Source organism: Chironomus tepperi, unplaced genomic scaffold (genome assembly GCF_022539635.2).
Source record: "Chironomus tepperi strain 1889 unplaced genomic scaffold, CSIRO-AGI_Ctep_v1 contig_3, whole genome shotgun sequence".
Classification (NCBI taxonomy): Eukaryota; Metazoa; Arthropoda; class Insecta; order Diptera; family Chironomidae; genus Chironomus; species Chironomus tepperi.
In genome coordinates, this window is record NW_027226125.1 from 82,371 (window position 1) to 109,771 (window position 27,401).

Consider the following 27,401-nt stretch of genomic DNA (forward strand, 5'->3'; position numbering starts at 1 on the left):
GACATAATTCAGTTCTCTTTAAATCTGATTTTGTAAATGAATCATGAGGACCGCCTATAAATTCATCGAAGTAATCTGTTGATAGAGACAGTGTTGCATTTGGTATTAGAAACAGGCCAAAGGTAGCCAGCAATTGTGTCACGTTTAGGCGACATCTGAGGGAGACAATGTCTTACAATTGATCTTTACACAAGTAAGACATCATTCAAGTTCACATCCAAAAAATCCTTTTAAAGTCGTCGAGAGTAAATTAAATTTCTCAAAGTAAATCAGCCATGAATAAATTTAATTTGCAAATGTTGGGATTTCACTACAAAAAAATTCAGTCGAGTTAATTTTAAAATATTCATCCCAATCTACAAAATGGATTGTCTGCACGCTTTATGCGTAATAAAATGAATTTCAATCATCTCTGCATGAATCATCGAAAGCGTAATTTCATAGCCCAGAGAGATAGTCAGAAAACTATACAATAAATTATGTAATGATAGCTGAATATATTTACAAAAAAAGATGTCCATAAAAGCCATCAGTATTCGATACACAGACCAAATATAAAAGTCATATACGATATAAAAAAAACTTACTCGTGCTTCTAATTCACCACCAACTTTACGAAATGCCATATATTGTTTAACGCCGTCCATACGATTTTGAAATTCAACACGTGCAACATTCATATTGGATATCATTGAACCTGATGAAAGATAGATATGAGGTAATATAAAGGTATAAAACATATGAGATAATTCAAAGGGTATTTTGGATAGATGTGAAGGGTACTAATGTGAATAAACATACGATTTATGTCAACTTACCTATATTACCGACGATGGTAGCAAAAATCAACACGCCCGCTAGAAAGTCAGCAACAACAAACAAATATTCGGTTTCATTTTCAGGTGTTGGTGTTTCACCAATTGTCGTAAGTGTAAGGGTAGACCAGTAAAAACTGTAAATGTATTGACGCGTAAGTGAAGCATTTTGTGTGCCTAAAAATGATTGATAAAGGAGAATGATGGAATTTTAAATGATGCCTATCGATAAATTTTTCTTGTTCTCGTCACAAAATTGCCATAAATTACCATTTAGATTGTAAACCCAATTATCACTGCCAAAACCTTGAGCGTAACTGATGGCAAAATACAGACAGGCATTCCAGTGTATTAAAACTAATATTGCTAGCACGACCTTTGAAAAGAGAAAAGAGAGAAAAAATTATTCTTTGTGGAAATGAGTAAATATGTAGCACTGACATGGTTTCACTTTTCAAGATCCTTTTGAGAAATGAAGGATGTTTTTATGTCTTTTGGGTGTAATTTTCACATTTAATGATAAGATTTATAGCGTCAACTTGATTTAAGGACAACGATAAAGAAATTGTTGCCATTTCTATGTGGTTTGACCTATATTGACATTATAGTCTCGTCTTTATTAAATTTTAAGAGTAGATTGAAGGAGAAAATGAGCGATTAATAGATCCCGATCAGCACAACGTGTTTGCTAGGGTGCCGCTACGTCGCAGCATTTATGTTTCGACGTTAAATTTTGCTAACGGCACCATGATGGCATTTTTTGACACATTATAACGGTGAAAAATATGGTGTGTCGAATTGTGCTGCTCGGGGGAAATTTTGTACATTTTCAAAGTCCGGCAATCAGTCATCACGGTGTCGTCAGGATAATCTTGTATATTACCGTTGATTCGACGACGCAGCAGTTTCCTAACAAACACAATATGCTATTCGGGGCAGATATGAATTAATGGATTTTTCCTATTATTTGTTCTTGATTAAACAATGACGATCTGGGGAAAAATCGATTCTCGAAAGTAAATAACTCTCTTCTGAATATGAAGTCTTTTGCTAATGAAGGAAACTATTTAGTGACCTAATTGGCTCAATATATACGGAGTCATTTGCTGATGACGTCTTTAATTTAATGGGAGTAAAGAGTGTTATGATACTTTAATTATAGGAGTATTTTAATTGAAATGTTGTGGCAAGGAGGTAGTTATGAGTAGGGGGAATGTCTGAAGAACCTCTAGTCATTTAATGGGTGTACAACGAAATGTTGGTGTTGCCTCAGTTGTACTTTTCATCAGTAATGTAGTGAGTATTGAGCAAATCATTGTCATATAGACGGCACTTTATATAATGATTAAGAGGCTGTCTATAATGAGAATCTAACCCATGTACTCACTAAAGATTAAGACAGATTACCGGTCTGTTGCCTATCCACTCGACCACAGAGGCCTTACTCTTGCACTGGTCGATAAGTCTGAATATGGCTCGATACCCCAGATTACACTCTGCTCAGACACCACAATCGTATAATTGGAAATAAGAAAACTAAGGAAAACAAAGAAACACTTTTTCAAGTTCTTCCTCTTCAAACAGCACCAAAACAATTAATAATGACACTCCAATGACTAATAAGTTGGAATTTCAACACATTTCCACAATTTTCCATTAATCATTTAATTGATGCTATCGTCAGTCATTGAATGGAATTTAAATTGGAATTAATTTTCAAAAGATCGTATCACATGTCCTCCTCCTTGTTGTAAAAGCTCATCCATCAATTAGATTAAATTACATTTCAATTTTCAGGGTAAAATTTACATATGTCGACATGTACGTATGATTCATGTCGTACACACATGCAATTGATAGTTTGACTTACTTTGCAAATTCTAAATGCATTTGGATATCCTGTAGCTGTTTCTGTACGCTCAAACCATTCCCACATACGAGGCAGCCTTAATAAACGATTAATTCGTACAATAACAGCACATGGAACGCGATCGTAACTGCATTCATTTGGACCCCACCAAAAGTAAAGAAAGTCTGTTGGTAGCATTGATAAGACATCTAAACGCCAATGACTCGTGCTGAAATAATGTTGGCGTAATTTTTTGGCATCACGTACGAGGAGACCTTGCTCGAGGTAGCCTAAAATACATTCAAATAATAGATAAAAATACGGCTGATAAAAATAATAATAAATATGAATACGATGAAAAATTTAAATTTTATATGAATTTAAATAATATAATTTATTTGTGACACATTCCGATTTTTTTGTTTTTATTTTCAAATAGCCTGCAATGTCAAGCGTTAATCGCAAATAAAAATCAATCGAACAATCCGATATACACGTGCAAAAATTTCAAATGTATGAAATAAAATGGAAAATATTTTTGTTGAAAACTCATTTCATTGATATTGTATTTGTTTAGTAAAAAGTAATATTTACAGAATAGATTCTGATTGTTTGAACTTTTTGATATTTGCAGCAATTTAAATGCAAATATTTTCACTTATATATTCAATTCGTTTTTATAACAAATTTAACTTTATTTTTGCTTCAGGTTATTAATTTTTGACTATTTTGTCAATTTGTTTTTGAATTTAAATTTGCTATAGGAAATGACGTTATTTGAACTTTAAATGTTCAGTCTACGACCCTAGTCTCCCTATTCTCTCTGAGCCTCGCTAAACTACTATATTCAGGTAATTATGCCAAATCCAATTCTGCATCATTTGATTTATTCCAAAATTAATTAAGTTCCCAATATTTTCGAGAATTACATTACAGGGTACATTTCAGGAATCGAGTTCAACAACCCTTTATCCAGGTAAGTAGTCAATTAATTAAAAAAATTGAACTCAATGATTCAAATTAGGACAAAATTTCCCAATGATAAAGCTTAACTTTAATTCATCATGAAAACTGCATTTGATGTCATGACAACATTTATAAACCTGTAGGCGCACATTAAACAAAACATTCGACATTAAACAAAACAAAAGAATCAATTAAATTAGATGAAATATTTCATTTAATGAAGCTTAAAATAACCAAAATATTGTTTCAATTTTCTCTAAAAAATGCTCAATATTTTCCATAAAAATTGCTCTTATTTTTAAAAACATTGGCAAAATTTTCCTTCTTTTTCTGCACGATGATTGACTCCACTCTCGTAATTTCTATTGACAACTTTTTCGCCTTATTCAGTTTCAAATATAAGCGTGGGCTATCTTATTGATATTTTCTTCTTGTACTTAATACTTAGAAAAAGGTTGAAATTTTTCATTTGATTTGATTTGATAAAAAAAATTGCAGAAAATTAAATGAATTTGAGCAATTTGAATTTCATTCACATTTTCTCCAAAATTTTATTAACTTTTCAATTTTTTCATGGGCTTGAACTTTTAAAAATGGGAGAAAATTCGCGTGGGTTTATATTTTGAAATTGATTATTTTTAGCAGCTGAAAACAATGCTGTGTTGTGCTTTATCAAAGGACCCGAGTGACACAAATGAGGGCGACTTTGTATTGGTGGTTTTGTAAAGGCTGTGCTAAACCTCTTTTACCGACATCAAATGGAAGCAGCTTCCATGTCTTATGAAAGCCATCTGAATGTCACATGGAGACGACTTAGATCAGGGCTCAAAGTCGACCTGAATATTATATAGAGTCGAGTCGATTTCGAGCTATGTTGTTAATAGAAGGAGCTTAGCGGAGCCTCATCGCATCCGTAATAGCATTTGTAAAGCCTTCTTCATTTGTGTCACTCGGTAGAGGAGCTCCATGTGTAAGCAAATTTGCTGTTATAGAAACGACTTTAAACAACAGCAGAAAAGTCTTTTCATTTGTGACAGCGTTGGTGTGATTCATGCCAGATATAATATTTCACTGAGAATATTAAGTACCTAAGTTGTTTAATGGTTGTAATTTTGAGATTTCAATATTTAACAAAATTCAAAGATCCTTTATTCTTCGAACTTATTTATAATTCTAAAAAATCCTTCACAAAATTGATTGATTAACTCTCAAAAAGACCTTTCTTTTTCACATTTTCTCGCCCCCTCTAATTCCGTCTTATTTTTTAATCCATCAAGTTAAAATAAACAAAAATGTTCATTGAATATCGATTAAATAACCTTTATAAAATTCCATCAATGTTATTGACATCCAAAAAATTTAAAACATAAAGTTTCCAATTCGACAATTTTAAAGCGGATTTTTGAAAATTGCTGGATGTTAAACAGAATGCTGTTTTGGTTGCAAAGAACAGAATCAGACAAAATTGTGATATAATTTTATGCAATGGATGCTGTCTTATATTCATATTTGGAACCAAAGTTGGCAATCGGCTGTCTTCGGTCATTTTTGTTTCTACAGTTGACAGTCAAAGGCGACCGAATGCCTTCGGTGGCAGGTGTCAACGACGACCGACTGACTACCGATGGAAAGTGTCAACAGCTATCGATGGCAGCCTTTAGCAAATGTCAACGCCCGCCATTGACTGCCAATGATGATTTTCAGCACAAAATATTATGTGCTGTATTGTAATTTTTTATGGCTTTTCATTTAACCTTGACCTTTAAATCTTTAGTTTCAAAATTATTCTATTCATCTTAAGGACCACAAAAATTAAAAAATCATCCTACATCAATTTAAAGGTTTCAATGTGACTGTTTTTGAAAGATTTGTATTTTCTCAGCCTTTCCATGTTATTAGTTTTAGAGTTTCAAAGGTTGAGGATTATTTTGTATTATTTGTCGTACTAAAACTTTCCTTTACAAGCTGTCACGCAATATGAGATGATTTCTATCCTTTATTTTGAACTCACCCTTACATATATTTCTCAATGATCGATATTTCATTTCTTCTTCTTACATTAGACCATTCAATGTTATACGTCGTATACAGAATCACAAATGATATGAAGAGGAAATTATATGAATTAAGGAAGAGAAAAAAAAAACATTTTTCAAGGATTCAAAGTTTTGCTTTTGCCATTTTTAGAAATAAGATAAAGAGCAAACAAAAGGACTGTCCACTTATGATATTTATTTTGTTCCAACAGTTAAAAGAAGAAGATGAAAGTGGGTCTGGTACTATGTATGACGACTATATGTAGGAAGAGGTTAAAATTCAATTTCTAAAGAGACAGCATTTGTGAGAAATTGATATACTTGTGATATATCGGGAATAATACATTTGAGACATTTGTGACAAAAATTCTTTTGGTTTAATTTAAAGGAAGTAAGGAAAGAATTTCTTATTAATTTCCGCTAAATCACTTTATAAAGGATAAGACGCAAAGTTATGATAATGCTCGAATTGACAAAAATAAGTTGTATCTAGTTCAAGGCAATTCAATGTCTTGTTAATGACTAATTTTAAAAGTTTTATATCCACTTAGGATAGTATCATGACGATATTGACCCACTTTATGTCTAGAAAGGCTGTTCATCTCATTGTGCTGCCCGGAAATTATGAATACTCATACTAATAATCGCATCTCTAATTTACCAAAAAAAGAGAATAAAAATCAATAAGAAAGTTGTCAATTAACGTCAACTCGTGGCATCATATCATTCAATACGTCTGTTTTCATATATTTTATTGTCATTTATTATACATCAAGAGTCGAAGAAGATACAATATGCCTATCTGACATCACATTTTTCCACTCAACCCATCTCAATACGTCAACCATGAATCCCACACGATAAGAAATCTTGTAAAACGTGATATGAATCATACGCTTTTTCTATTTTATCAAAATTCAACATTTAATTACAAATGTCATATCCACATCTATTCAAGCCATGTCTTTGTTCTTTTGTTTACATCTATCCGCTTCCTGTCTTGTGGTTGAAATGATTAAAGAGTTATAAGAGCAGGATTTTATTGAAATAAAATTACATTTTTTTCTTTGTTTAAAGCAGTGGTGGGAAGCCTGTGTACCAAGGCACACTAGTGTACTGTCAAAAAATGTTCAAAATGACTAGAACCGTATATCGTGTATGGTTTTGGTCGAGGCTTTTCACTTAGGTGTGCCGCAAAAACAAAAGGTTGTTCACCAATGGTTTCCCGAGTTACTTAAATGAAAGATGGTCCACTACTGAGCTTTTAATGCTTTAAATAATACCAAATGGAAGCAGCTTCCCTTTGGCAGCCATATTGATGCCATTTGGTCTCCACATGGAGCCAGCGGGGCCAAATGGGGGCCTTTAAAGTTACACAAGGGTTTCCCTTTTGGTATTAGTGAAAGAGGTTAAGCGGTGCCTTAATAGCTCCGTGTCGAAGCCTTCATCATTTGTGTCGCTCGGGTTTAAAGAATGATTTCAATATCTTTATTTCTGATGAGTAAGAAAATTGTATTGAATGGCAATATAAAAATCATTAATGCTTCATTTATTCTCGATCATCATAAACTTCAGCCATATTGATGACTCATCATAATTTTTTATGACTTTTTTTTTCGAAATGAAACTCAATCCATTGGAACTAATTTCACCTTACTTTTCTGACACATTTTGAGAAAAAGACGAGATTTTTCCTTGAAATTATCATGAACTTTTCTTTTTCCACACAAATTTTTTTTCTAATTCAGTTCATAAAGGCTATCCTCTTCTTCCTTTGTTTAAAAGTTCATTTCGTAATGAGGGTCTAAAATTTTATTTCATGCTATAAAAGTTCTTTTTATAATTTATCCATTTTAATTCCTAAAAGAACCTTCTGACGTCGGCAGCAGTAGTCAATTTGAATTTTTTTTTATGATAAGTTGCAAATGTCAAAACTTAAGTACTGACGTACACAATAATAAGAGAATAGTCCGATCAGCATAATTTAGAAATTTACCGCAATTTAAGAGGTTGTTTTCTTGGAAGGAGGCTGTCGTTAGAGACAGTGTAGTACATGGTATTGCCAATTGGCAAAGGGTAGCAAATGATAAAGCCAGTTTAAGACGTCAGCTGAGTCTAAGTTAACATCCAACTCCAAGTGGTAAACTTGACCTAATGTCTAGTTAATAACCATCACTATGGTTGAGTGATGACATTTTCTTTGAAATGTTCCGTAAACCGTTAAATATGTCAGCATTAAGCCGTTAGTCTAGTTTTTAACTTTGTCAAGTTGCCCAATCAGAATCTCAAATAACCAGCATTCAAAAGTGTGTTGGACGGGAACTAAATTTTTTATCACAATTCCATGAAAATGAATTCAGCTTCTTATTCAATGTTGGAAGCTTTTGATGTATTTTCAAGGTTTTTTTAATCAAATTTTTGATGTAAAGACGCGTAAAACTGAAAAATTCAACTGTCAAATTTTGTACAGTACGTATGAATTTCTATTGATTGACATTTAAATTTATTATTTGTGAAATTGCTTTTTGATACTTTGCAGCTGATTTTTTTTTTTGTAACTTAAAGAGCTGTTTCGAGATTTTGCTTAATATTCACTTGGAAACGCATTTTAAGGAAATGTACCAGCGTCAGAGACCTGCGTCAGAGACTATCGTTAAATTTTCTGACAAATGAAGAAAGCTCCGCGACAGATTTCCATAGGTTCTCCATGTAAATGCCAGATAGCAGCCACTTGAATGTCACATGGAGGCCACTTCCATTTGGCATGAATAGAAAGCTTTGACGTAGCTTTAATAGCTCCGTAATGGAGCTTTCTTCATTTTCGTTGCTCAAGCTTGACGATACTGGGTAATGAGACCTGAATTCTCAATTTTATCTGTATTTTATACAGTTTTGCACTCTGTATTGCACCTTCATATTTTATTTACTTTAGAAAGTATAATGACACATTTTAAATTATTGCACCTAAGATTATTTCCAAGATTTAAAGCTATTTTCCAGCAACTGTATATCGGATTGTATTTCTTTAAGCTTTTCCCTTAATTGCTTTAAGTTCTCAAATAAATTTTATAGTTAAACACAATAAAATGTAACTTACCTTCATGTACATGCACTAGTGTGTCGAGAAGATAAATGAAATCACATAAATAGTCGAGAAAGTACCATAGCAGCGTTACTTTCTTATTAATTTCCCAAAATATTGCACGTCCAACAACAAAAATAATATTGTAAAGAACCGCTAAGGAGACTACAGCTAACCACTATAAATGAGAATTTAAGGAACATAAATTTACATAAAATTATGAAATTTAAAAGACTTTTGCGTACCCGATAATATGAGGGCAAGGACGGATCGAAAGATAGTCGACTGACGATACCATCTGATGGATTGCCACTCAACGATTGTTGTTGACCCATTTCGTCTAAAAATTTATCGGGATCAAATTTTTCAGGCGGTCTCGTTCGATGTCCTTTCTTCGATATTCTACGTCCTAATGCATTCAATGTTCGTCGAAACACGGAATAGGAATGATCATTCGATGAATTCTGAAAGGTAATGAAAAAAAAACGGAAAAGAAAAGTCATGAGCAATGTAAAGACTTAATATTATTCATAAATAATCTTTTATGTATTTTCATTTTACATAGGAGAAATTTTTTTGTATTTTGAAGGTTCAAATGAAGAAGAATTTGTTGACGAGACATTGACACGGAGGACACGGTGTGGAAAGTTTGTGTAAAATAATCACGATTGTTTAAGTTTTCGATGATTTTTGTTTTGTTAACTATAGTTAGATGTAATCTTATTAATTGAGATTTCAACAGGCAAAAGGAGGTTCTTTGAACAGAGTTGGATTCAAATTCAAGGTCAAGATTTAAACCATCTTGGGATGCTTTTCTTAAGCTTTCTAATAAGGCAAATTATTTTAAACATCATAATAGAGTCGATAGGGCATCGCTATATCGCAGACTTGATAGCAAGACATATATAGTCGAGTCCTTCTCCACTATGCTAATTTTATAGCTATTTTTTTAGAGCTACACAAGTAAAAAACTCTTTTATTGACATTAAATGGAAGCCACATAAAGATGGGACCTATATGGAAGTCAAAAGGAGGCGGCTTCCATTTAGTGTCAATAAAAGACCTTTTGTGGGTCCGAAAACACACTGCCTAGAAATTGCCAAAAATCCGACCAAAGGTCGACTTGACTTTGGCTAGACAACAGATTTCATCGATTCTCTCCTAGAGCCATAATCACGCTGATCTGCAGCTGCATTTTCGGCAGTTTTTATTCTGTGTGCCTTCTAAAGGCAGCCTTATAAGCTCTGTGCTGGAGCTTTTTTACTTCGAATTGCTCGGGTTTATGACAAAAAGTGCAATTCAAAGCTCGAAGTCGAGTCAACTCAAGTCGACTTTTTAATACAAAATCCAAGTCGATTTCAAGCTCTGGTATGATTTTCCGCATCAACCCATTCAATTTTCATACATAAATAAGTCATTGTCCAACAATTATTGACAATTTCTTAAATCTTTATGATTTATTTACACAAATTTTCTTACTCAAATACCCAATCCACGTGTATATACATATTTTCAAATTATTTTTAGCACAGTCAAAAACCGTAATTCATTGTCCTTTAAACATCAGAAGATCAACGTAGAATGTCAAAAAAGGAAGAGAAGCAATTGAAATAATGAGGAAAAAGGGGGAGACAAATGGATATCCAATATCAATATCGGTAAATATTTACAACAGTTTTTCTCTCTTTTTCCTTTTTTTAAACATAAACATGAAGCAATAGTGACAAAATGTATGTATAAAGGATATTAATGGAAAAAAATATGAAATGGACGATAAAAATAACAATATTTGTTGAATTGGCTACGTAAACAAATGGCAACAAAAGGCAACTTTACCAATTTTTCATCGCACTTTGCTTCATTTCCGCTTATGACAGCGATTTCAATTTTCTGTACCATAATTCATCACTTTGAAAAGCTCTCGTCGCTCACTTGCATGTATCAAACTTATTATTGCACTTTTCTGTTATATATTCACAATCATTAATTTTATTTCTTGCTTTTTATGACCTGCTACTGACATAACAGAACAACGTTTGCAATCATACTGAGTTATATTCTTTTTTGCATGTATCTTGTTATCGTCCTTACACAAAATAAAAACGCTTCACGAACATGTGAAATAAATAATTTTTTAAATTAATATGCGCAACTATGCGATAGTCATTATTCACATTTATTCAGCGTGATGATGGATATATGCATTTATTTACACTTCGGTATGTCTTTTTTTATCACTATTTCAAAGTGCATCGAGGATATTATTTAATGTTTAATGTCACTGATTATCAGCTGCCAATTGATTGTTAAGTATCCCTGAATTTGAATTTTTAGACTTAATGAATTTATTGTTCGAAACTTTTACAAATCTATTGAATTGCAATCAGGATTCATTCACACACATATATGACATCTGTGTCCAAACGACACTTCATGACGTTGATGTTGTAAATGCATTCATCATAATGTGTTTACGATGTCATGACAATATTTCGTCATCTGACGTCGTCATCACATCATGATGAATGCATTTACAACGTCACGTGTCGTTTGGGATGAAAAAGTGGAAAAATACTTTATAAAAAAAAATTTTTAAAAAAACCTCTTTTTTCGCGTAGACTAAAAAGTAAAAAATAACTTTTATTTTGTGCTGTAGAGAAATTGGTTTGAAAGTTGAGACCACACATGAATTACAAACATGTACCTTGACTTTATCGTATAGTTCTACAACTAAAAACGAGGGCGCCTGGTATCAGAATTTTATCAAAGCTTCGCGCCCTCGTTTTTAGTTGTAGAACTATACGATAAAGTCAAGGTACATGTTTGTAATTCATGTGTGGTCTCAACTTTCAAACCAATTTCTCTACAGCACAAAATAAAAGTTATTTTTTACTTTTTAGTCTACGCGAAAAACGAGGTTTTTTTAAAAATTTTTTTTTATAAAGTATTTTATTTTCAACATTTTAGTCAAATGATTCTTTAATTTAATATTTTGATAATCTTGGAACATGTTTGGAGGTTTAAGCTATACCGATAGGCCAAGCTTAGCTTGGCATAAGTTTGAGGAACTAAGCTAGACCGATAGGCCAAGCTTAGCTTGGCATAAGTTTGAGGAACTAAGCTAGACCGGTAGGCCAAGCTTCGCTTGGCATAAGTTTGAAGAACTAAGCTAGACCGATAGGCCAAGCTTCGCTTGGCATAAGTTTGAAGAACTAAGCTAGACCGATAGGCCAAGTTTAGCTTGGCATAAGTTTGAGGAACTAAGCTAGACCGGTAGGCCAAGCTTCGCTTGGCATAAGTTTGAAGAACTAAGCTAGACCGATAGGCCAAGCTTCGCTTGGCATAAGTTTGAAGAACTAAGCTAGACCGATAGGCCAAGCTTCGCTTGGCATAAGTTTGAAGAACTAAGCTAGACCGATAGGCCAAGTTTAGCTTGGCATAAGTTTGAAGAACTAAGCTAGACCGATAGGCCAAGCTTCGCTTGGCATAAGTTTGAAGAACTAAGCTAGACCGGTAGGCCAAGCTTCGCTTGGCATAAGTTTGAAGAACTAAGCTAGACCGATAGGCCAAGCTTCGCTTGGCATAAGTTTGAAGAACTAAGCTAGACCGATAGGCCAAGCTTCGCTTGGAATACGTTTGAAGAACTAAGCTAGACCGGTAGGCCAAGCTTCGCTTGGCATAAGTTTGAAGAACTAAGCTAGACCGATAGGCCAAGCTTCGCTTGGCATAAGTTTGAAGAACTAAGCTAGACCGATAGGCCAAGTTTAGCTTGGCATAAGTTTGAGGAACTAAGCTAGACCGATAGGCCAAGCTTCGCTTGGCATAAGTTTGAAGAACTAAGCTAGACCGGTAGGCCAAGCTTCGCTTGGCATAAGTTTGAAGAACTAAGCTAGACCGGTAGGCCAAGCTTCGCTTGGCATAAGTTTGAAGAACTAAGCTAGACCGATAGGCCAAGCTTCGCTTGGCATAAGTTTGAAGAACTAAGCTAGACCGATAGGCCAAGCTTCGCTTGGCATAAGTTTGAAGAACTAAGCTAGACCGATAGGCCAAGCTTCGCTTGGCATAAGTTTGAAGAACTAAGCTAGACCGATAGGCCAAGCTTCGCTTGGCATAAGTTTGAAGAACTAAGCTAGAATAGGCCAAGTTTAGCTTGGCATAAGTTTGAAGAACTAAGCTAGACCGATAGGCCAAGCTTCGCTTGGCATAAGTTTGAAGAACTAAGCTAGACCGGTAGGCCAAGCTTCGCTTGGCATAAGTTTGAAGAACTAAGCTAGACCGATAGGCCAAGCTTCGCTTGGCATAAGTTTGAAGAACTAAGCTAGACCGATAGGCCAAGCTTCGCTTGGAATACGTTTGAAGAACTAAGCTAGACCGGTAGGCCAAGCTTCGCTTGGCATAAGTTTGAAGAACTAAGCTAGACCGATAGGCCAAGCTTCGCTTGGCATAAGTTTGAAGAACTAAGCTAGACCGATAGGCCAAGCTTCGCTTGGCATAAGTTTGAAGAACTAAGCTAGACCGGTAGGCCAAGCTTCGCTTGGCATAAGCTTGAAGAACTAAGCTAGACCGGTAGGCCAAGCTTCGCTTGGCATAAGTTTGAAGAACTAAGCTAGACCGATAGGCCAAGCTTCGCTTGGCATAAGTTTGAAGAACTAAGCTAGACCGGTAGGCCAAGCTTCGCTTGGCATAAGTTTGAAGAACTAAGCTAAACCGATAGGCCAAGCTTCGCTTGGCATAAGTTTGAAGAACTAAGCTAGACCGATAGGCCAAGCTTCGCTTGGCATAAGTTTGAAGAACTAAGCTAGACCGATAGGCCAAGCTTCGCTTGGCATAAGTTTGAAGAACTAAGCTAGACCGATAGGCCAAGTTTAGCTTGGCATAAGTTTGAAGAACTAAGCTAGACCGATAGGCCAAGCTTCGCTTGGCATAAGTTTGAAGAACTAAGCTAGACCGGTAGGCCAAGCTTCGCTTGGCATAAGTTTGAAGAACTAAGCTAGACCGATAGGCCAAGCTTCGCTTGGCATAAGTTTGAAGAACTAAGCTAGACCGATAGGCCAAGCTTCGCTTGGAATACGTTTGAAGAACTAAGCTAGACCATAGGCCAAGCTTCGCTTGGCATAAGTTTGAAGAACTAAGCTAGACCGATAGGCCAAGCTTCGCTTGGCATAAGTTTGAAGAACTAAGCTAGACCGATAGGCCAAGTTTAGCTTGGCATAAGTTTGAGGAACTAAGCTAGACCGATAGGCCAAGCTTCGCTTGGCATAAGTTTGAAGAACTAAGCTAGACCGGTAGGCCAAGCTTCGCTTGGCATAAGTTTGAAGAACTAAGCTAGACCGGTAGGCCAAGCTTCGCTTGGCATAAGTTTGAAGAACTAAGCTAGACCGATAGGCCAAGCTTCGCTTGGCATAAGTTTGAAGAACTAAGCTAGACCGATAGGCCAAGCTTCGCTTGGCATAAGTTTGAAGAACTAAGCTAGACCGGTAGGCCAAGCTTCGCTTGGCATAAGCTTGAAGAACTAAGCTAGACCGGTAGGCCAAGCTTCGCTTGGCATAAGTTTGAAGAACTAAGCTAGACCGGTTGGCCAAGCTTTGCTTGGCATGAGTTTGAAGAATTAAGCTAGTACAGAATCAAAACATTGAATTTTATGAAATTATCCAAAAAAAAGAAAATGATAAAAAAAAGTACTGCTCATGCCTAGTCTTGAACTCATGACCTCACGTTTACCATGACCTGCACTCTAACCATTACGCCACCACGACATATAATTTTTATTTTAATGAACTGCAATTCATAGTATTAAAAACAAAAAGTTGTTATTTAATATTATTATTATAATTATTATTATTATCAAGAAATTTATATATTAGCTTTTATTTAAATTTGATTTCTGATAATCAAGGAATAGTTCTTTCGAAAGTAAAATTTTGTGTGAAAATGCGTGATGAAAAATTTTAAACTCCAAGAAAACATTGGAAAATAGCTTAGAAAAGTGTGAAAATGGAAAATTCTGTCTTTAAACATTATAAATTATCAAGAAAGTATGAAAAAGAATTGAAAAAGTACGACAAAAAAAGTTGGAAAATTTGAGACTTGAACTCATGACCGGCATGGAATTTTTGAAAAATAAAATTTTTAAAGACTACGTAAAAATTACGTACGTAAAATGTATGTGATACGTAATCTTGTTTTGAAAATTAATTAATTATAGCATAACCAAGCAGTTTTATGATTCACAAATGCTTGAATATTGTATTGTCATCGAGAATACACATCCATAAAAAATTTCGGCTCGATTGGAGCAGTAGAAGTGGTCGAAAATTCAATCGCAAGATTTGATCAAGACAGACAGATAGACAGACAGACAGACAGACAGACAGACAGACAAGAAAGCAAGTTAAGAAAAACGAGGTAAAAATGCTGGAATTGTCACAACTCAATCAAATATCAGATAAGTACAGGATTGTTTGATTAAGGTTGAACAAATTCTGGACTTAGTTGGAATTTCAAAGGGAAAAAGTTTCATGGAGGTCAAAAAGCAACTTGGCGTGGAACACCTATTTGGACAAAAATACGTTAGAAATAGAAAGTAACAATTGGACATTGACTAGCCATTAACTTATTATAATGTATTTCTGTCCACTTGGGATGGCTTGGGACTTTGAATTCAAAGACATACAAAGATAATTTTAAATAAATTACAAGCATAAATCTTTGAGAATTTATTCCGTGAGACACAATGCAGCGTACTGCAAGTTTTTCCGTGAATATGGGTCGAAATAAGCCGTCTTAGTGTTGTCAAGACAACTTTACATCTTTCTGTTGCTACGGCGACGTAGCTGTGCTCTGTCGAACTGGTTGTCCTGAACAGACAAGAAGCATCCTCTCAAAATTGAACATACTCAAATATAATAATTAAGGATACCCATGAGAATGCTCATGTACCGTTTTGTATAAACGGTGAAGACGTGAAGTTGTTCTGAGAGCACCATGACGGTTAATTTTGTTCCATTTTTATGGGAACAAAGCGCTCATTACATGTAAGGATGTGCTGTTCGGATTTTGAAATCATGCCAATTAATTAAAAAGTATTCTGAACCCAGTTTTTGTTCAGTTTCAATCAAAAGTATCCTTGAAGCATCAGCAAAACTTAAATTTGATCATTAATTTTATATGGATTCGTTAGTTGCTGAATATAATCATTAAAAGCTATGGTCAAGTTCACAAAATATTGAATACACATGATAATCAACAAGTCAAAATAATATTTTTGTTCATAATCCAATTCGACAATTTTAATTCCGTTTTAATAATTGAAAACAGCATGCTGTTTTATGATTGAATATATAATAAACTTTAATAAGTGACAACAATCCAATGATAATCAATAGACTTCCGATTCTGATTAATTGTTATGTATTATTCAGTGTCACATCACACTTTAAACTTAATTAATGTTATTTACACCCGAATGATGAGAAAGAGAAACCGAAAAAAATGTCCATCGATCTGTTTGGACACAAAAGCTAGCAAGAACTGAATGTCAATTTCAAAAATTCAAACGAAAACAAAAAATATGTAAATATAAAAAAAAATATTTAATTGTTTTATCGAAAAACTAAAAGAAGAAGAAGTATCAATAGCCATCGTAAAACTCGTGTACGCAGCAGAAATACATAAAGAAGGGACATAGAGTAAAATGAAATAAATGGAAAGTGACATAACAATTATTACTAAGGCGCTATTTCTCTTGTTTATTAACAATACTCATTAGTTAGTTGCTTTCGTGCAAGCAAATTTAATGGGAGAATGTGGAAAGACAAATGGTTTGAGATCATATTGTGAGGGCGAGTCTGAAGTTATTAACTTCCTATCGATCCAATATCTTTCCTTGTTTTGAAATTTTTATTTTTTCATGCACAATACCTTCTATTCTTCACGTAATTACCACATTGAGTTTCATATTTCTTGTCGTATTTACTATAAGATGCTTTAAGGCGTAATTAGAAAATTTCCTAGAGTTTTTTGCTTATTCATAAATTAGGAACAATTATACCTAAATTTTGGTTGTATTTTAAAATTCTAAAATTAATGCTTCAAAGCATTAGTCGAGGGGGTATAACTAATGAATCTCAATTTAGATGTGCTAATTAATTGATCATGGATGTAAAATTTCTGAAAGATCAATCGTAAATTACAAACTCGAACAGACAAAGAGCTTGACTATGATTATGCTCACAAAATTGAACTAGCTTAATTACATTGATGGAGGAATTGGAAAAGCTGAAGTCTGATTTCAAATCTGATCTAATGTCAGTCGCATACCTTCTCGTGGTGTTCCTTATTATCACAAAATGCACCACTGTCGAATGAGCTCTGTGTCAGGATATGTACTTGAATGGATAGATCAAAAGCCTATCCAAACAACCCAGTTTGAAGGGTAACAGTCACAGGAATAGCATGGTTTAATAATAAATATTAATCAATTTTGTGGTATGAATGATTGACTTTAAGGATTCCCTTTGTCAAATTCTTGAGAAATTTCATGGAATTTTTAAAGAACTTCCAATAACTTTTAATACGATCTTAATCAAAATAGGCAAATCTAATTAGAATTCATGCTGATTTCAATAATAACTTTATCAGCTCACTGACAATATAGTTGTTGTCTTGACAAAAAAAAAACAATATGATGCCATTTCATGAAATTAATTAAAACTTATCAAATAATAATGAATAACCTGCAGCATGCATTAAAACTTCTTCAATTGTTTTATTAACAACAAATATTCACAACATGAGTTTTGTGCTAATTCTTTTTTTTTACCCTATTTGACACAATTATCATCCATAATTTGACTCTAACAGTTGCTTTCTTGTTTTATCGCTATTATTGACCACCCGTTGCTTACAGCTATGTTAAAACACAGGATATATTAATTTGCTAAACATTATGGGTGGGCATTGCAAATGGCAGTTCCAATGAATATATGTTATTGTTCTTTTAAACATGAAAGGAAATAATTGGGAAATAATAAAGTGGAATAGAATTTAGGATGCATGTCTTTTTAGCCTTAATATGTGGTTAAAACGAGTTGTGGCTAACATACATGTAGATTACTTGTCTAATGGTTATGTAATATGGAATGAGTAGATTCATATCTTACTTAATTAATACAATATTGTCATCCCCAAGCACAATATATTTCAAAACATGAAACTGATCTGTTGCATATTGTGTTATGTATTTTATTGGAAAAATATAGGAATATTACATGAGACTAGGATTGCATATCATATGTTCTTTTGTATTTCTAAGTATGATAGTAATACGTCTTTATGGTTGATAAAGAGGTCATTCAATAATGTTGTCAGACTTTTAGCATGACTCAATCATTCAATGAAATTGTTCAATTTTTAGAATTTTCTGCTTGTCTGTCTAACATTCTGAGTCTTGAAATGGCGGTTTCAGGGATCTTCACATCGCCTCAACCTCTTTTGGACAAAACTTTTTATTTGCTTAGGATTTTCGTGAGAAAAATCCAAAATCTTAAATTCACACACTACATATACCTAGGGGTTGATTTCTCCGATTGTGGTATGGTACGGCGACCTCGCACGGAAATATCATATATCTGCACCAATGGCATAACCAAATCAATTGTACACCAATACCATACCATGTCATTGTACCACTATGCCCTACTACCGGTGCACTCACACCGTATTGTATCGTACCATACCACCACTGGAAAAAATTGATCACTGGATCCAGTGACATTTAGAAGGAATAGAATCAAATAACATCCTGAGCGAAACAAATGAAGAAGGCCTCCGTGTGTAGCTTACATTTAACTATCAAATAAAGACAACTTCCTTTGATGTTAATAAAAGAACTTTTGCGAAGCTTTAAACGCTTCAAGTTAGAGCTTTCTTCAATTGTATCGCTCGGGTATACTGCATGAATCTCAATATAGAAGCAAATATTTGTAACAAAGGTTATTCTATTAATATTTACGAAGTGTTTAGGACGTCCTTTGTGAATAGTCCCATAAGACCTTTCACATGACTGAAAGAGGTTAATAATAGAGTAGAAAATGTACATTTTTATTAAAAAAAGATATGAATCAAAATAAGACATTTTATAGCAACAGATGTTGACTTCTTATTCCCAGATGAATAAAGGATATAAATAGAAAAAAAGTAAAGCTCTTTAAAAAGGAGATTTCATTTCTTGAGTGAAGAAAACTTAATAAGGAAATAAAACTGAAATGACTCGCCCACATAACGACAAAAAGTACGTTGGAAATTGATTGAATGGGAATCAAGCTGGGAATACTTTTTTCTATTATTTAGAATTTTTCATGATTAAAGCTTTTGATTCGAATATAATAGTGGAAATTTTAAAGCACAATAGTTATGAGAAATGTTGGTATTAGAGTCGGAATTCAATTGATCAATAGATTTTAATTTAGAACGAGCTTGAAGCAGTACAAACAACCAGTGGAACTGAAATGGAAAACACACAACAATTCTTTTAAGGCTCCATCATGCTTGAATAGCACAAATCTTTTAATTAATACAATATCAGACAACAAATCAACGAGATTTTGGCATGGCTTCGGATATAAACCGAATCTGACTTGGTGCAAGAGTTTGGTCGATCTGGTGCTTGAATTTTGATTGATTAACCCAATATTAGCAATTGTGCTTTTCGGAATGGTTACCATCACTATTTGGAAGCCATATGGCTGGCATGTGGCAAACAATCGTCCAGTAAGTCCAATTCCATGTTATATGAAATATCTTAGTTACTTTTAATTGACTACAATTGATTACAAAATTGAGCATAGGAATATCCTTTTTAGAAGACGTAACTAGGTTAGGAACATAGGATGTTGGTGTCTTAATCCTCGAAAGGATAAACAACTCAACATAAACTTCCATAGAGTTTCAACCAAATTCCAAAAAGGCAAGCCAATTGGTTCTGTTCACATTAAATATTTTCTATTTTTCCCAAAAATATCTTAAATAATGTCTATGCTCAAAATGTTCACAGGCTCATAATAAAAGCAAACAGCGTCAACATCATATTTTCAGTCTTAACATTTTGGCAAAATTCCATTTAAAATTTTAGAACAATATTAAATTTTCCTAATTAGCATAATACATTGAAAGCAAAAATATAGGTTAATTTAGTCTGAAAAGTACTTTGTAGATGTCGTAAAAGTTATAGAGCCAAAAATAATTTATACTTTTAGAAGGTTTAATAAACAGTAAAAGTATAATTGTTGATTTACGTAAATAAAGTTTTTGTGTTCATGTAGATTAAGTTTAGCTCTTTAATGGATTGTTTTTAATATTATAATGAAGATATTGTAAATAATTCCTAGTTACATGAATGAACAGGGCTCCGATACAGAGCTTTTAAAGCTCTGTCAAGAACAAAAAATGGAAGACACCTCTATTTGGTAGCTATATGGAATCTATGCTCTATTTACTTTAAGTACTTGTTTATTATAATTTTAGAATAAACGGCATCTAAAGAAGTGGTGGACAACTTATGTGCTGCGGCACGTGGATGTGACATCCCAATTAATGGTAATCCTTGATCATATAGAAGTTTAAAATCAAGATGTACCGCCATAAATCAAAGGTTGCCCATCACTGATCTAAAGCCATTAAAATACACATTTCCAAGCTTTAAATATCATCAATTAAATAAATATTGAGCCAAATCAATTGTCATTTCCACAATATGTATAACAAAACCACAACAATATATTTGCTGCATCTAGGCATCAAATTACATCTCTCACTACACACATGATCAATAAAAATCTGCATGAAATTTTTCATCAAGCTTCAATTACATCCTCACATATATTCAAGATTCTATCAATATATCATCTCTATTGGTCCATAAATTTTAATAAACATTTCTCAACATGATTTATGATTTCAACCAGTTTGCCAAATAAAAAGTTTTAAAAAAAACTAAAAATTTGATGTATGAACTAAGTTATAGGACTATAAAGCTCTTATGTGCTGCAGAAAAGGAGGTCAATAACATTCAGATCGTGAATCTGTTTTCCATGTCATACAAATGATTAATGTTATAGCTCGGATATAAACAGTAAAGAGTCAAGAATATTGGATTATAGCCTAAAGGAAATGCGCTTATATCATTTGACTCGTATTTAATCCTCTTTTTCCTTCTCATCTACATCAACGGAAGGAGAGAAAAAAAAAATTAATTCATGCAGCCGCAAACATCACCAGCAACAATGACATAGCATGATGAGATATTACATCAACAATTTCTTTCCTTTTGCTTGTCTAAGGAATATAGATAAAAAAAATTGTCGAAGTTGATTAATGCTCAAGGATGTTTACGGATGAATTTTATACGTCTTTCATAAATGTAAGATAATTTTTGTCATGGAAACGAAAAGAAAAAATTTTTTTATTTTTTTCATTCTACATTCTATGATTCGCAATTGAGAATGTAATTGAGTGGAAGTTTAATGAAATTTTCTTATATATTTTTCTCAAGGCAAATTTTATGTAGTAGCAATAATAATTATAGGAAAAGTAAACATTTTGTCTATTAAGGTTAGAGAATTTTATTTAGAATTAAGGAATATCCCGAATAGCACAAATCGGGTAATCGATCAACAATCCATCCTGAGGCCGTCGTGAATCTGATTCGATTTAAATTCGGCACATTCCAAAAACCGCGACAGTCTGGTGCTGGATTATAGATTGGTTTACTTATTTGTGATATTCGGAACATTTGAAGTGTAATATTCCAGTCTGGGAAGCTAGTCGATATCAGTTATATCAAATATCGTTTTGAAATAACTGAATTTCTGGCTACGACATTGATTTATTCATTAATGATGTCTATCATTTTTGGAGCTGTAAATCTTTTTAATGGCTCTGTAGCTTTGTACGGCATTTATCATAAAATAATCGTTGCATGCATATCAGATTCTAAGTAACAGAAATGAAAAATTCTTCGCCATGACGGCTCCGTCATCGTTGGTCCGTTTTATGGTATAGAAACACCACTCTGGTACCTAAAAGCTGTCTCTTTGTCTGTTAAGGCAAATGGCGGTCGCATCTATTTTCAGCCTATATGGACGTAACACGTGTAAGATCGTACGTCCTGCGGAGAAAGTAAATTAATATGGTCGTGATGGAATCTTTCTCGATTATATCAATCGGGATCTAACATTCATGTAAGAGCACTTTTTATTGAATGTCCCTTAGTTCCAAAATTTTACACTTCCAAAATTGTCAGACGTCATTAATGAATTTAACACAAAAAGCTATTTAATAGAAACTGATTGTTCCACACTGTCGCTTGTGATCTGACTTTTCACCACCAGTCAAATTATATGTTTATGCCAACTTTTGTATAAAATCTTGAAGCATTAAAGTCATTAATCATGTTGTGATTAAACATTACGCAACAAGTAAACGAATCAGTATCAGTAATGAAAAATCTTATTTTTTGTGCTTTTCATTAGACATCAGTCACATAGATTGCATCTGTTGAAGCCAACTGATTTCGTTTATTATGATTGAATGTATAAACTCGATGTGTGCGTCTGATCACATCATGTCTCTTTATAAGTACAAATCTAATTTTCATACATTTACGTATAGAAGTATAAATAGATGAGGAATAAAAGTGAAGAAGAATGATGTCTTATTTCCTTTAACATTTACATTGAAAAATAGAATGAAACTAGTAATAAAGAGGATCACGCTTTATGACAATATTCGTACCATGTTTAGATCAGAAAACTGTACAGAAAAGTAAAAATTGTCAACAATGATCAAGTTATAGTAAAACTATTAAGCTACAGACAGCGGAAAGGTCATGTGAAATCATCTATTCTATCACAATTGAGGGTCAAAAGGAATTTCTAATTTTTTTTCGGCTCCAATTTTTTTTCCAGTTCTGTTTATTTTGGTTACAATATTTTTAAATTTTAATTTTTTTTGGGTTCCAATTTTTTTCGAGTTCCGATTTTTTCAGTTCCGATTTTTTTGAAATTTGATTTTTTTTGGTTCCAATTTTTTTCCGGTTCCAATATTTTTTCAGCTCCGATTTTTTTTCGGTTCCAATTTTTTTTCGACTTCGATTTTTTTTTTCCAGTTCTGATTTTTTGGGTTCCAATTTTTTCCAGTTCCGATTTTTTTTTCGGTTCCAATCTTTTCAGCTTCGCTTTTTTTTTTGGTTCCAATTTTTTTCTGGTTCCGATTTTTTTTCGGTTTCAATTTTTTTTCGGTTCCGATTTTTTTTTTCCAATTTTTTTTCAGCTTCGATTTTTTTTTTCGTTTCCGATTTTTTTCAGCTCAAATTTTTTTCCAGTTCCGATTTTTTTTTTTTCGGTTCCAATTTTTTTTCAGCTCCGATGTTTTTGGGTTCCATTTTTTTTCGGTTCTGATTTTTTTTCGGATCCAATTTTTTTTCAGCTCCGAATTTTTTTCAGTTCCGATTTTTTTCCAGTTCCAATTTTTTTTTCGGTTTCAGTTTTTTTTCAACTCCGATGTTTTTTCGGTTCCATTTTTTTCAGTTCCGATTTTTTTCGGTTCTCATTTTTTTTCGGATACAATTTTTTTTCAGTTCCGATTTTTTTTCGGTTCTGATTTTTTTTTCAGCTTCGATTTTTTTTTGGGTCCGATTTTTTCAAGTTCCGTTTTTTTTTTTTTCCAATTATTTTTAAAAATAAGGATAGCCGCTCAAGCTAAGATTGAAAATATTAGATGAAGCTAAATATCCAATACTTTTTTTAAATTACATCATATTTAAGTTCACTTGTCGATGAATTATTTTCTCTTAAAAAATTGCAATATTTACAGATTGAATGAAAAGTAATAAAAGAAATGATGTCACAAATCTGCGTGAGCATGTGACTACAATGAACGTTCTATTAAAAGACATAATACTTAATTTTTTTGATTAAATTGCCGAGAAGATGTCAAATGATTCTGTGTGAGCGAAATTCACTTGTTATCTGAGATGCTATTTGAAGTTTACATCTTGAGTGCAAAACATTTTAAAAAGGCATATCTAGAACAATTTTGAATATTTTTCATCAAATCAAGATTTTAATTGGAAATTTTCGATACTTAAGGATGAAAATAATAGTGTAAGTAGCACCGAGGTGAATATAGACTTATTAATTAATTGAATTTCAATTCCAGGCTATTCATCAACTTCGTAACAATTTTTAAATCATTAATATGCTTGGATATTGATTGCTCATATATCATTCATAATTATCCACATGTTCATCTAATATCATGCTGTCATGTAATGAACAACCTCAACATTGAATTCCCCGATAAAGCATTAATTAAATTTGTGAGTGGAACCGACATTGAAAAAGATGAAACAACTGGCTTTCGTATTTACAATAAAACAACACAGTACTTCCCACGTGGACTAGATAGCGTCTTTAAAAACCTTAAAGTAATTGAAATATCTCATGGTCATTTGAAAGATATTCGTCGTGAAGATTTAAATTCATTTGATTTACTTGAAGTTTTATACTTGTATGCAAATGACATTGAGATACTTGAAGAAGGAATCTTCGACAATAATGTCAATTTAAAGTTCATTACACTATCGGAAAATAGAATCATTCACATCGACCAGAATGCCTTTAGTAAGCTTCATCAATTAACGGATTTATATTTGAACAAAAATGAGTGTATTGACTTACAAGCTGATAATTTGAGTCCACTTGATAAAGTGATTAATGCTGCAAAAAATATGTGCAATAATGAAGACTACAATGAGTTACATCAAAGCCTTATTGCTCTCGAAAGTACCAAAATCAGTCTAAAATTGGAAGACTTTTCAACATTTTACAGAAATCTCACAAATTTAGACATTTTAACAAAAGCAAAAAACTTCAAAAATTCAACAATTAGGAAAAGGATTCATCGATTGAAAGATTGGAGCTTCCAAGTATTATGGAGTGATGTTAGCAGTTTCAATAAATTCTTATCACGGTTTAATGTAACTGTGCTTGAAAGATTGGACAGATTAGAACGAAATCTTCTTAAACAAGAATTAGATAGCCGTGAAATCGATGACAATCAAGCACAAAAGATTGAAATTTCTAAAGTAACTTCAAATAAATTAGAGGAAGAGCATTATAGTCAAATTAACGACTCAATTCCTTCACAAAATCAAGTTCAAAAAGAAGAAACAAATAAATCAAAATTATTGGAAGTATTTTGGATAGGATTTTGTTGTGCTTCATTGCTATTTTTGATGATTGTACTTATTAAGAGATATTTCTTTAATGATCACATCGTAAGCTATAAAGTTGCTAATTCTAATCAATTTGATAACTAAGTATTGACTTAGTGTTGTTCATAGAGCCATATTCAGAATTTTATGAGAAGACCTGAGTGGAACAGGGTGTGATTTGTAGACTTTATGTCTAGTTATCCCAAACAGACATGTAGCATGTTCATGAGTATGCTCTCAAATTTAAGCATATTCAATTAAATTGATTAAATATAATCATGCGTATGGTCATTTAAGCGGGTATGCTCATTGTCTATTAGGGTGTGAACTCGACATTTCATGGCAAATTCCATAAATGTCATATTCTTAAATAGACACACGCAGCTTGTTCGAAATGTTCGAAGTGCCATGAAATGTCAAGTTCAAAACTAGACAAAATGTCTAATAATCTCAGCCTGTTACACTCTGGGAAGTGAAGAGGATAGTTTTAGAAATTTTAAGCTCCGAAACCTGAATATTTTTATTATTACCTTAAACTTTTTGGGGTCTTTTTAAATCATGAATAAATTAAATGAAAAGTGCCTAAACAGCACGTCGTGTAGTAGATCACGTCTTCGATTTAACGGTAAGACGTGGAGTTGCTCGGACGGCACCGAGTGAACCAGTGAAGGCTAATTTTGATCTGTGCGGTTCGCCGCATTGTGCCGCACAGAGTAGAGGCGGATAGTTTGCGAAAAAAAACCTCCCACTGCCTAAGCCAAATGAGATCATTCAGAAATGAGATTTACGGACTTCTGGCTCTAAATCATCATAACCAACAAATGAATCATCTTTACAAAATTACATCCATATATATTTGGATAAAGAATTTAGTATATGGAAAATCAGTGATAGACAACCTTTTTATGTGTCACGGCACACCATATAAAACTAAAATAAGGCACACCAATGTGAATCTGTTCAATATTGTTTTGAATTCCAAAATCTTTTGGGACTCAAAATTTTTTGGGAATTTTGAAGAAAAGGTTCAATATATACTCGTGTCTCCGCAGGTCGCCCACCACTGATGTAAACACTCATTCAAAATTGTGAATATGTGCATCTTATCACATGACATGAAATCATGAATAAACAGTTTATTAACTTATCAACATGATTATGAGAAATAGCTTTGCGTGAGCGATATTTTTTTGACTAAAATGACAAGTTAAGTGAGTTATTATTTGTGAATCGTCCAGTGAGATATAAGCATTGTTGATATTTATTTGAATTTTTCATTGTTATTTGGAATTTAAAACTCTAAAATTGTAATTACACATTTTAATAAATCAATATGAATATATTGTAAGGAATTTTATGTCATTAAGCTTTTGAAGTTATTCCTAATTAAATTTATTCAATTTTAGGATCGCAATTTGCATCTTTGCATCAATAAAATTATCTGAACCACTAATTATCGAATGTTCCTATATCAACCACACCTACATGAATTTAAAAAATGTGCCATGCTGTCAAGTGATTAACAATCTTAATATTATATCACAAGAAAAAGCAGTCATCACTATGGAAAATACGAATGCTAATCAAAGAACTAATACAGTTGGATTTCGGATTTTCAATATAACAACTCGATACTTTCCACAAGGACTGAATAAAATATTCATAAATCTTAAAGTAATTGAGATTTCATATGGTCAATTAAAGGAAATTCATCAAACAGACTTGAAGCCATTCATCTTATTAGAAATTCTTTATTTTAATTCCAACGATATTGAAATACTTGAAAATGGATTGTTTGACTATAACAAAAATTTGAGATTTATATTATTTAGTAAAAATAAGCTTATACACATCGATGGAACTATATTCAAGAACTTAAAACAGTTAACAGTATTATACTTGAATAACAATGAATGCATTAACGATTTTACAATTAATAATTCAACAGGACTGCAGGAAATCATTAAAATTGTAAATAGAAAATGTCAAAATTCAGAATTTATGGACTTAAACAAAAATCTCAGCATTCTCGAAGGAAGTAAAAGTCTTGATATTAAAGAATTTACAACATTTTTTGAAAGTCTTAAAAATCTGGAAAATTCAAAATTTTCTCAATATTCCACAATTAAGAATAGGATAAAATCATTGAAAGATTGGAATATTTCTATGCTCTGGAACACTGCCATGAAGCTTAATGATCTAATATCATCCCAAAACAAGACAATAAATGAACGATTAAGCAAGATTGAGCAAAATATCCACAATAGTAAACTTTCAGACGTTTCAAAACAAAATAAGGCACACGATTTTCAAAATCAATCAATAAAGTTAGAAAATATCCAAATGTTAGACGAATTGAGACTTAATCTTAGTAAAATAT

The 27,401-nt window shown here is 32.8% G+C and overlaps 2 protein-coding genes across 3 annotated transcripts in view; one reads left to right on the plus strand and one right to left on the minus strand.

Annotated features, from left to right (window-relative positions):
- Positions 1 to 27,401, minus strand: part of LOC139088370 (cyclic nucleotide-gated cation channel subunit A-like) — a 59,056-nt gene that overhangs the window by 7,011 nt on the left and 24,644 nt on the right. The window contains exons 1-7 of one of the 2 annotated variants that reach the window (XM_070638733.1): positions 10,585 to 11,038; positions 8,994 to 9,212; positions 8,764 to 8,926; positions 2,686 to 2,954; positions 1,086 to 1,191; positions 819 to 992; positions 588 to 697 (exon numbers count right to left, since the gene is read on the minus strand). In XM_070638733.1, coding sequence (XP_070494834.1) covers positions 588 to 697; positions 819 to 992; positions 1,086 to 1,191; positions 2,686 to 2,954; positions 8,764 to 8,926; positions 8,994 to 9,212; positions 10,585 to 10,647 — 1,104 coding nt within the window. In that variant the 5' untranslated portion in view covers positions 10,648 to 11,038. Of the gene's footprint in view, positions 1 to 587; positions 698 to 818; positions 993 to 1,085; positions 1,192 to 2,685; positions 2,955 to 8,763; positions 8,927 to 8,993; positions 9,213 to 10,584; positions 11,039 to 27,401 lie in introns of those variants that run through there. The other variant, XM_070637938.1, reaches the window with a different exon arrangement.
- Positions 23,800 to 26,187, plus strand: LOC139089867 (keratocan-like). Its single transcript, XM_070639892.1, has 2 exons — positions 23,800 to 23,909; positions 23,965 to 26,187. Exons 1-2 carry the CDS (start codon positions 23,896 to 23,898, stop codon positions 25,124 to 25,126), a joined length of 1,176 nt encoding a protein of 391 aa, XP_070495993.1. The 5' UTR covers positions 23,800 to 23,895; the 3' UTR covers positions 25,127 to 26,187.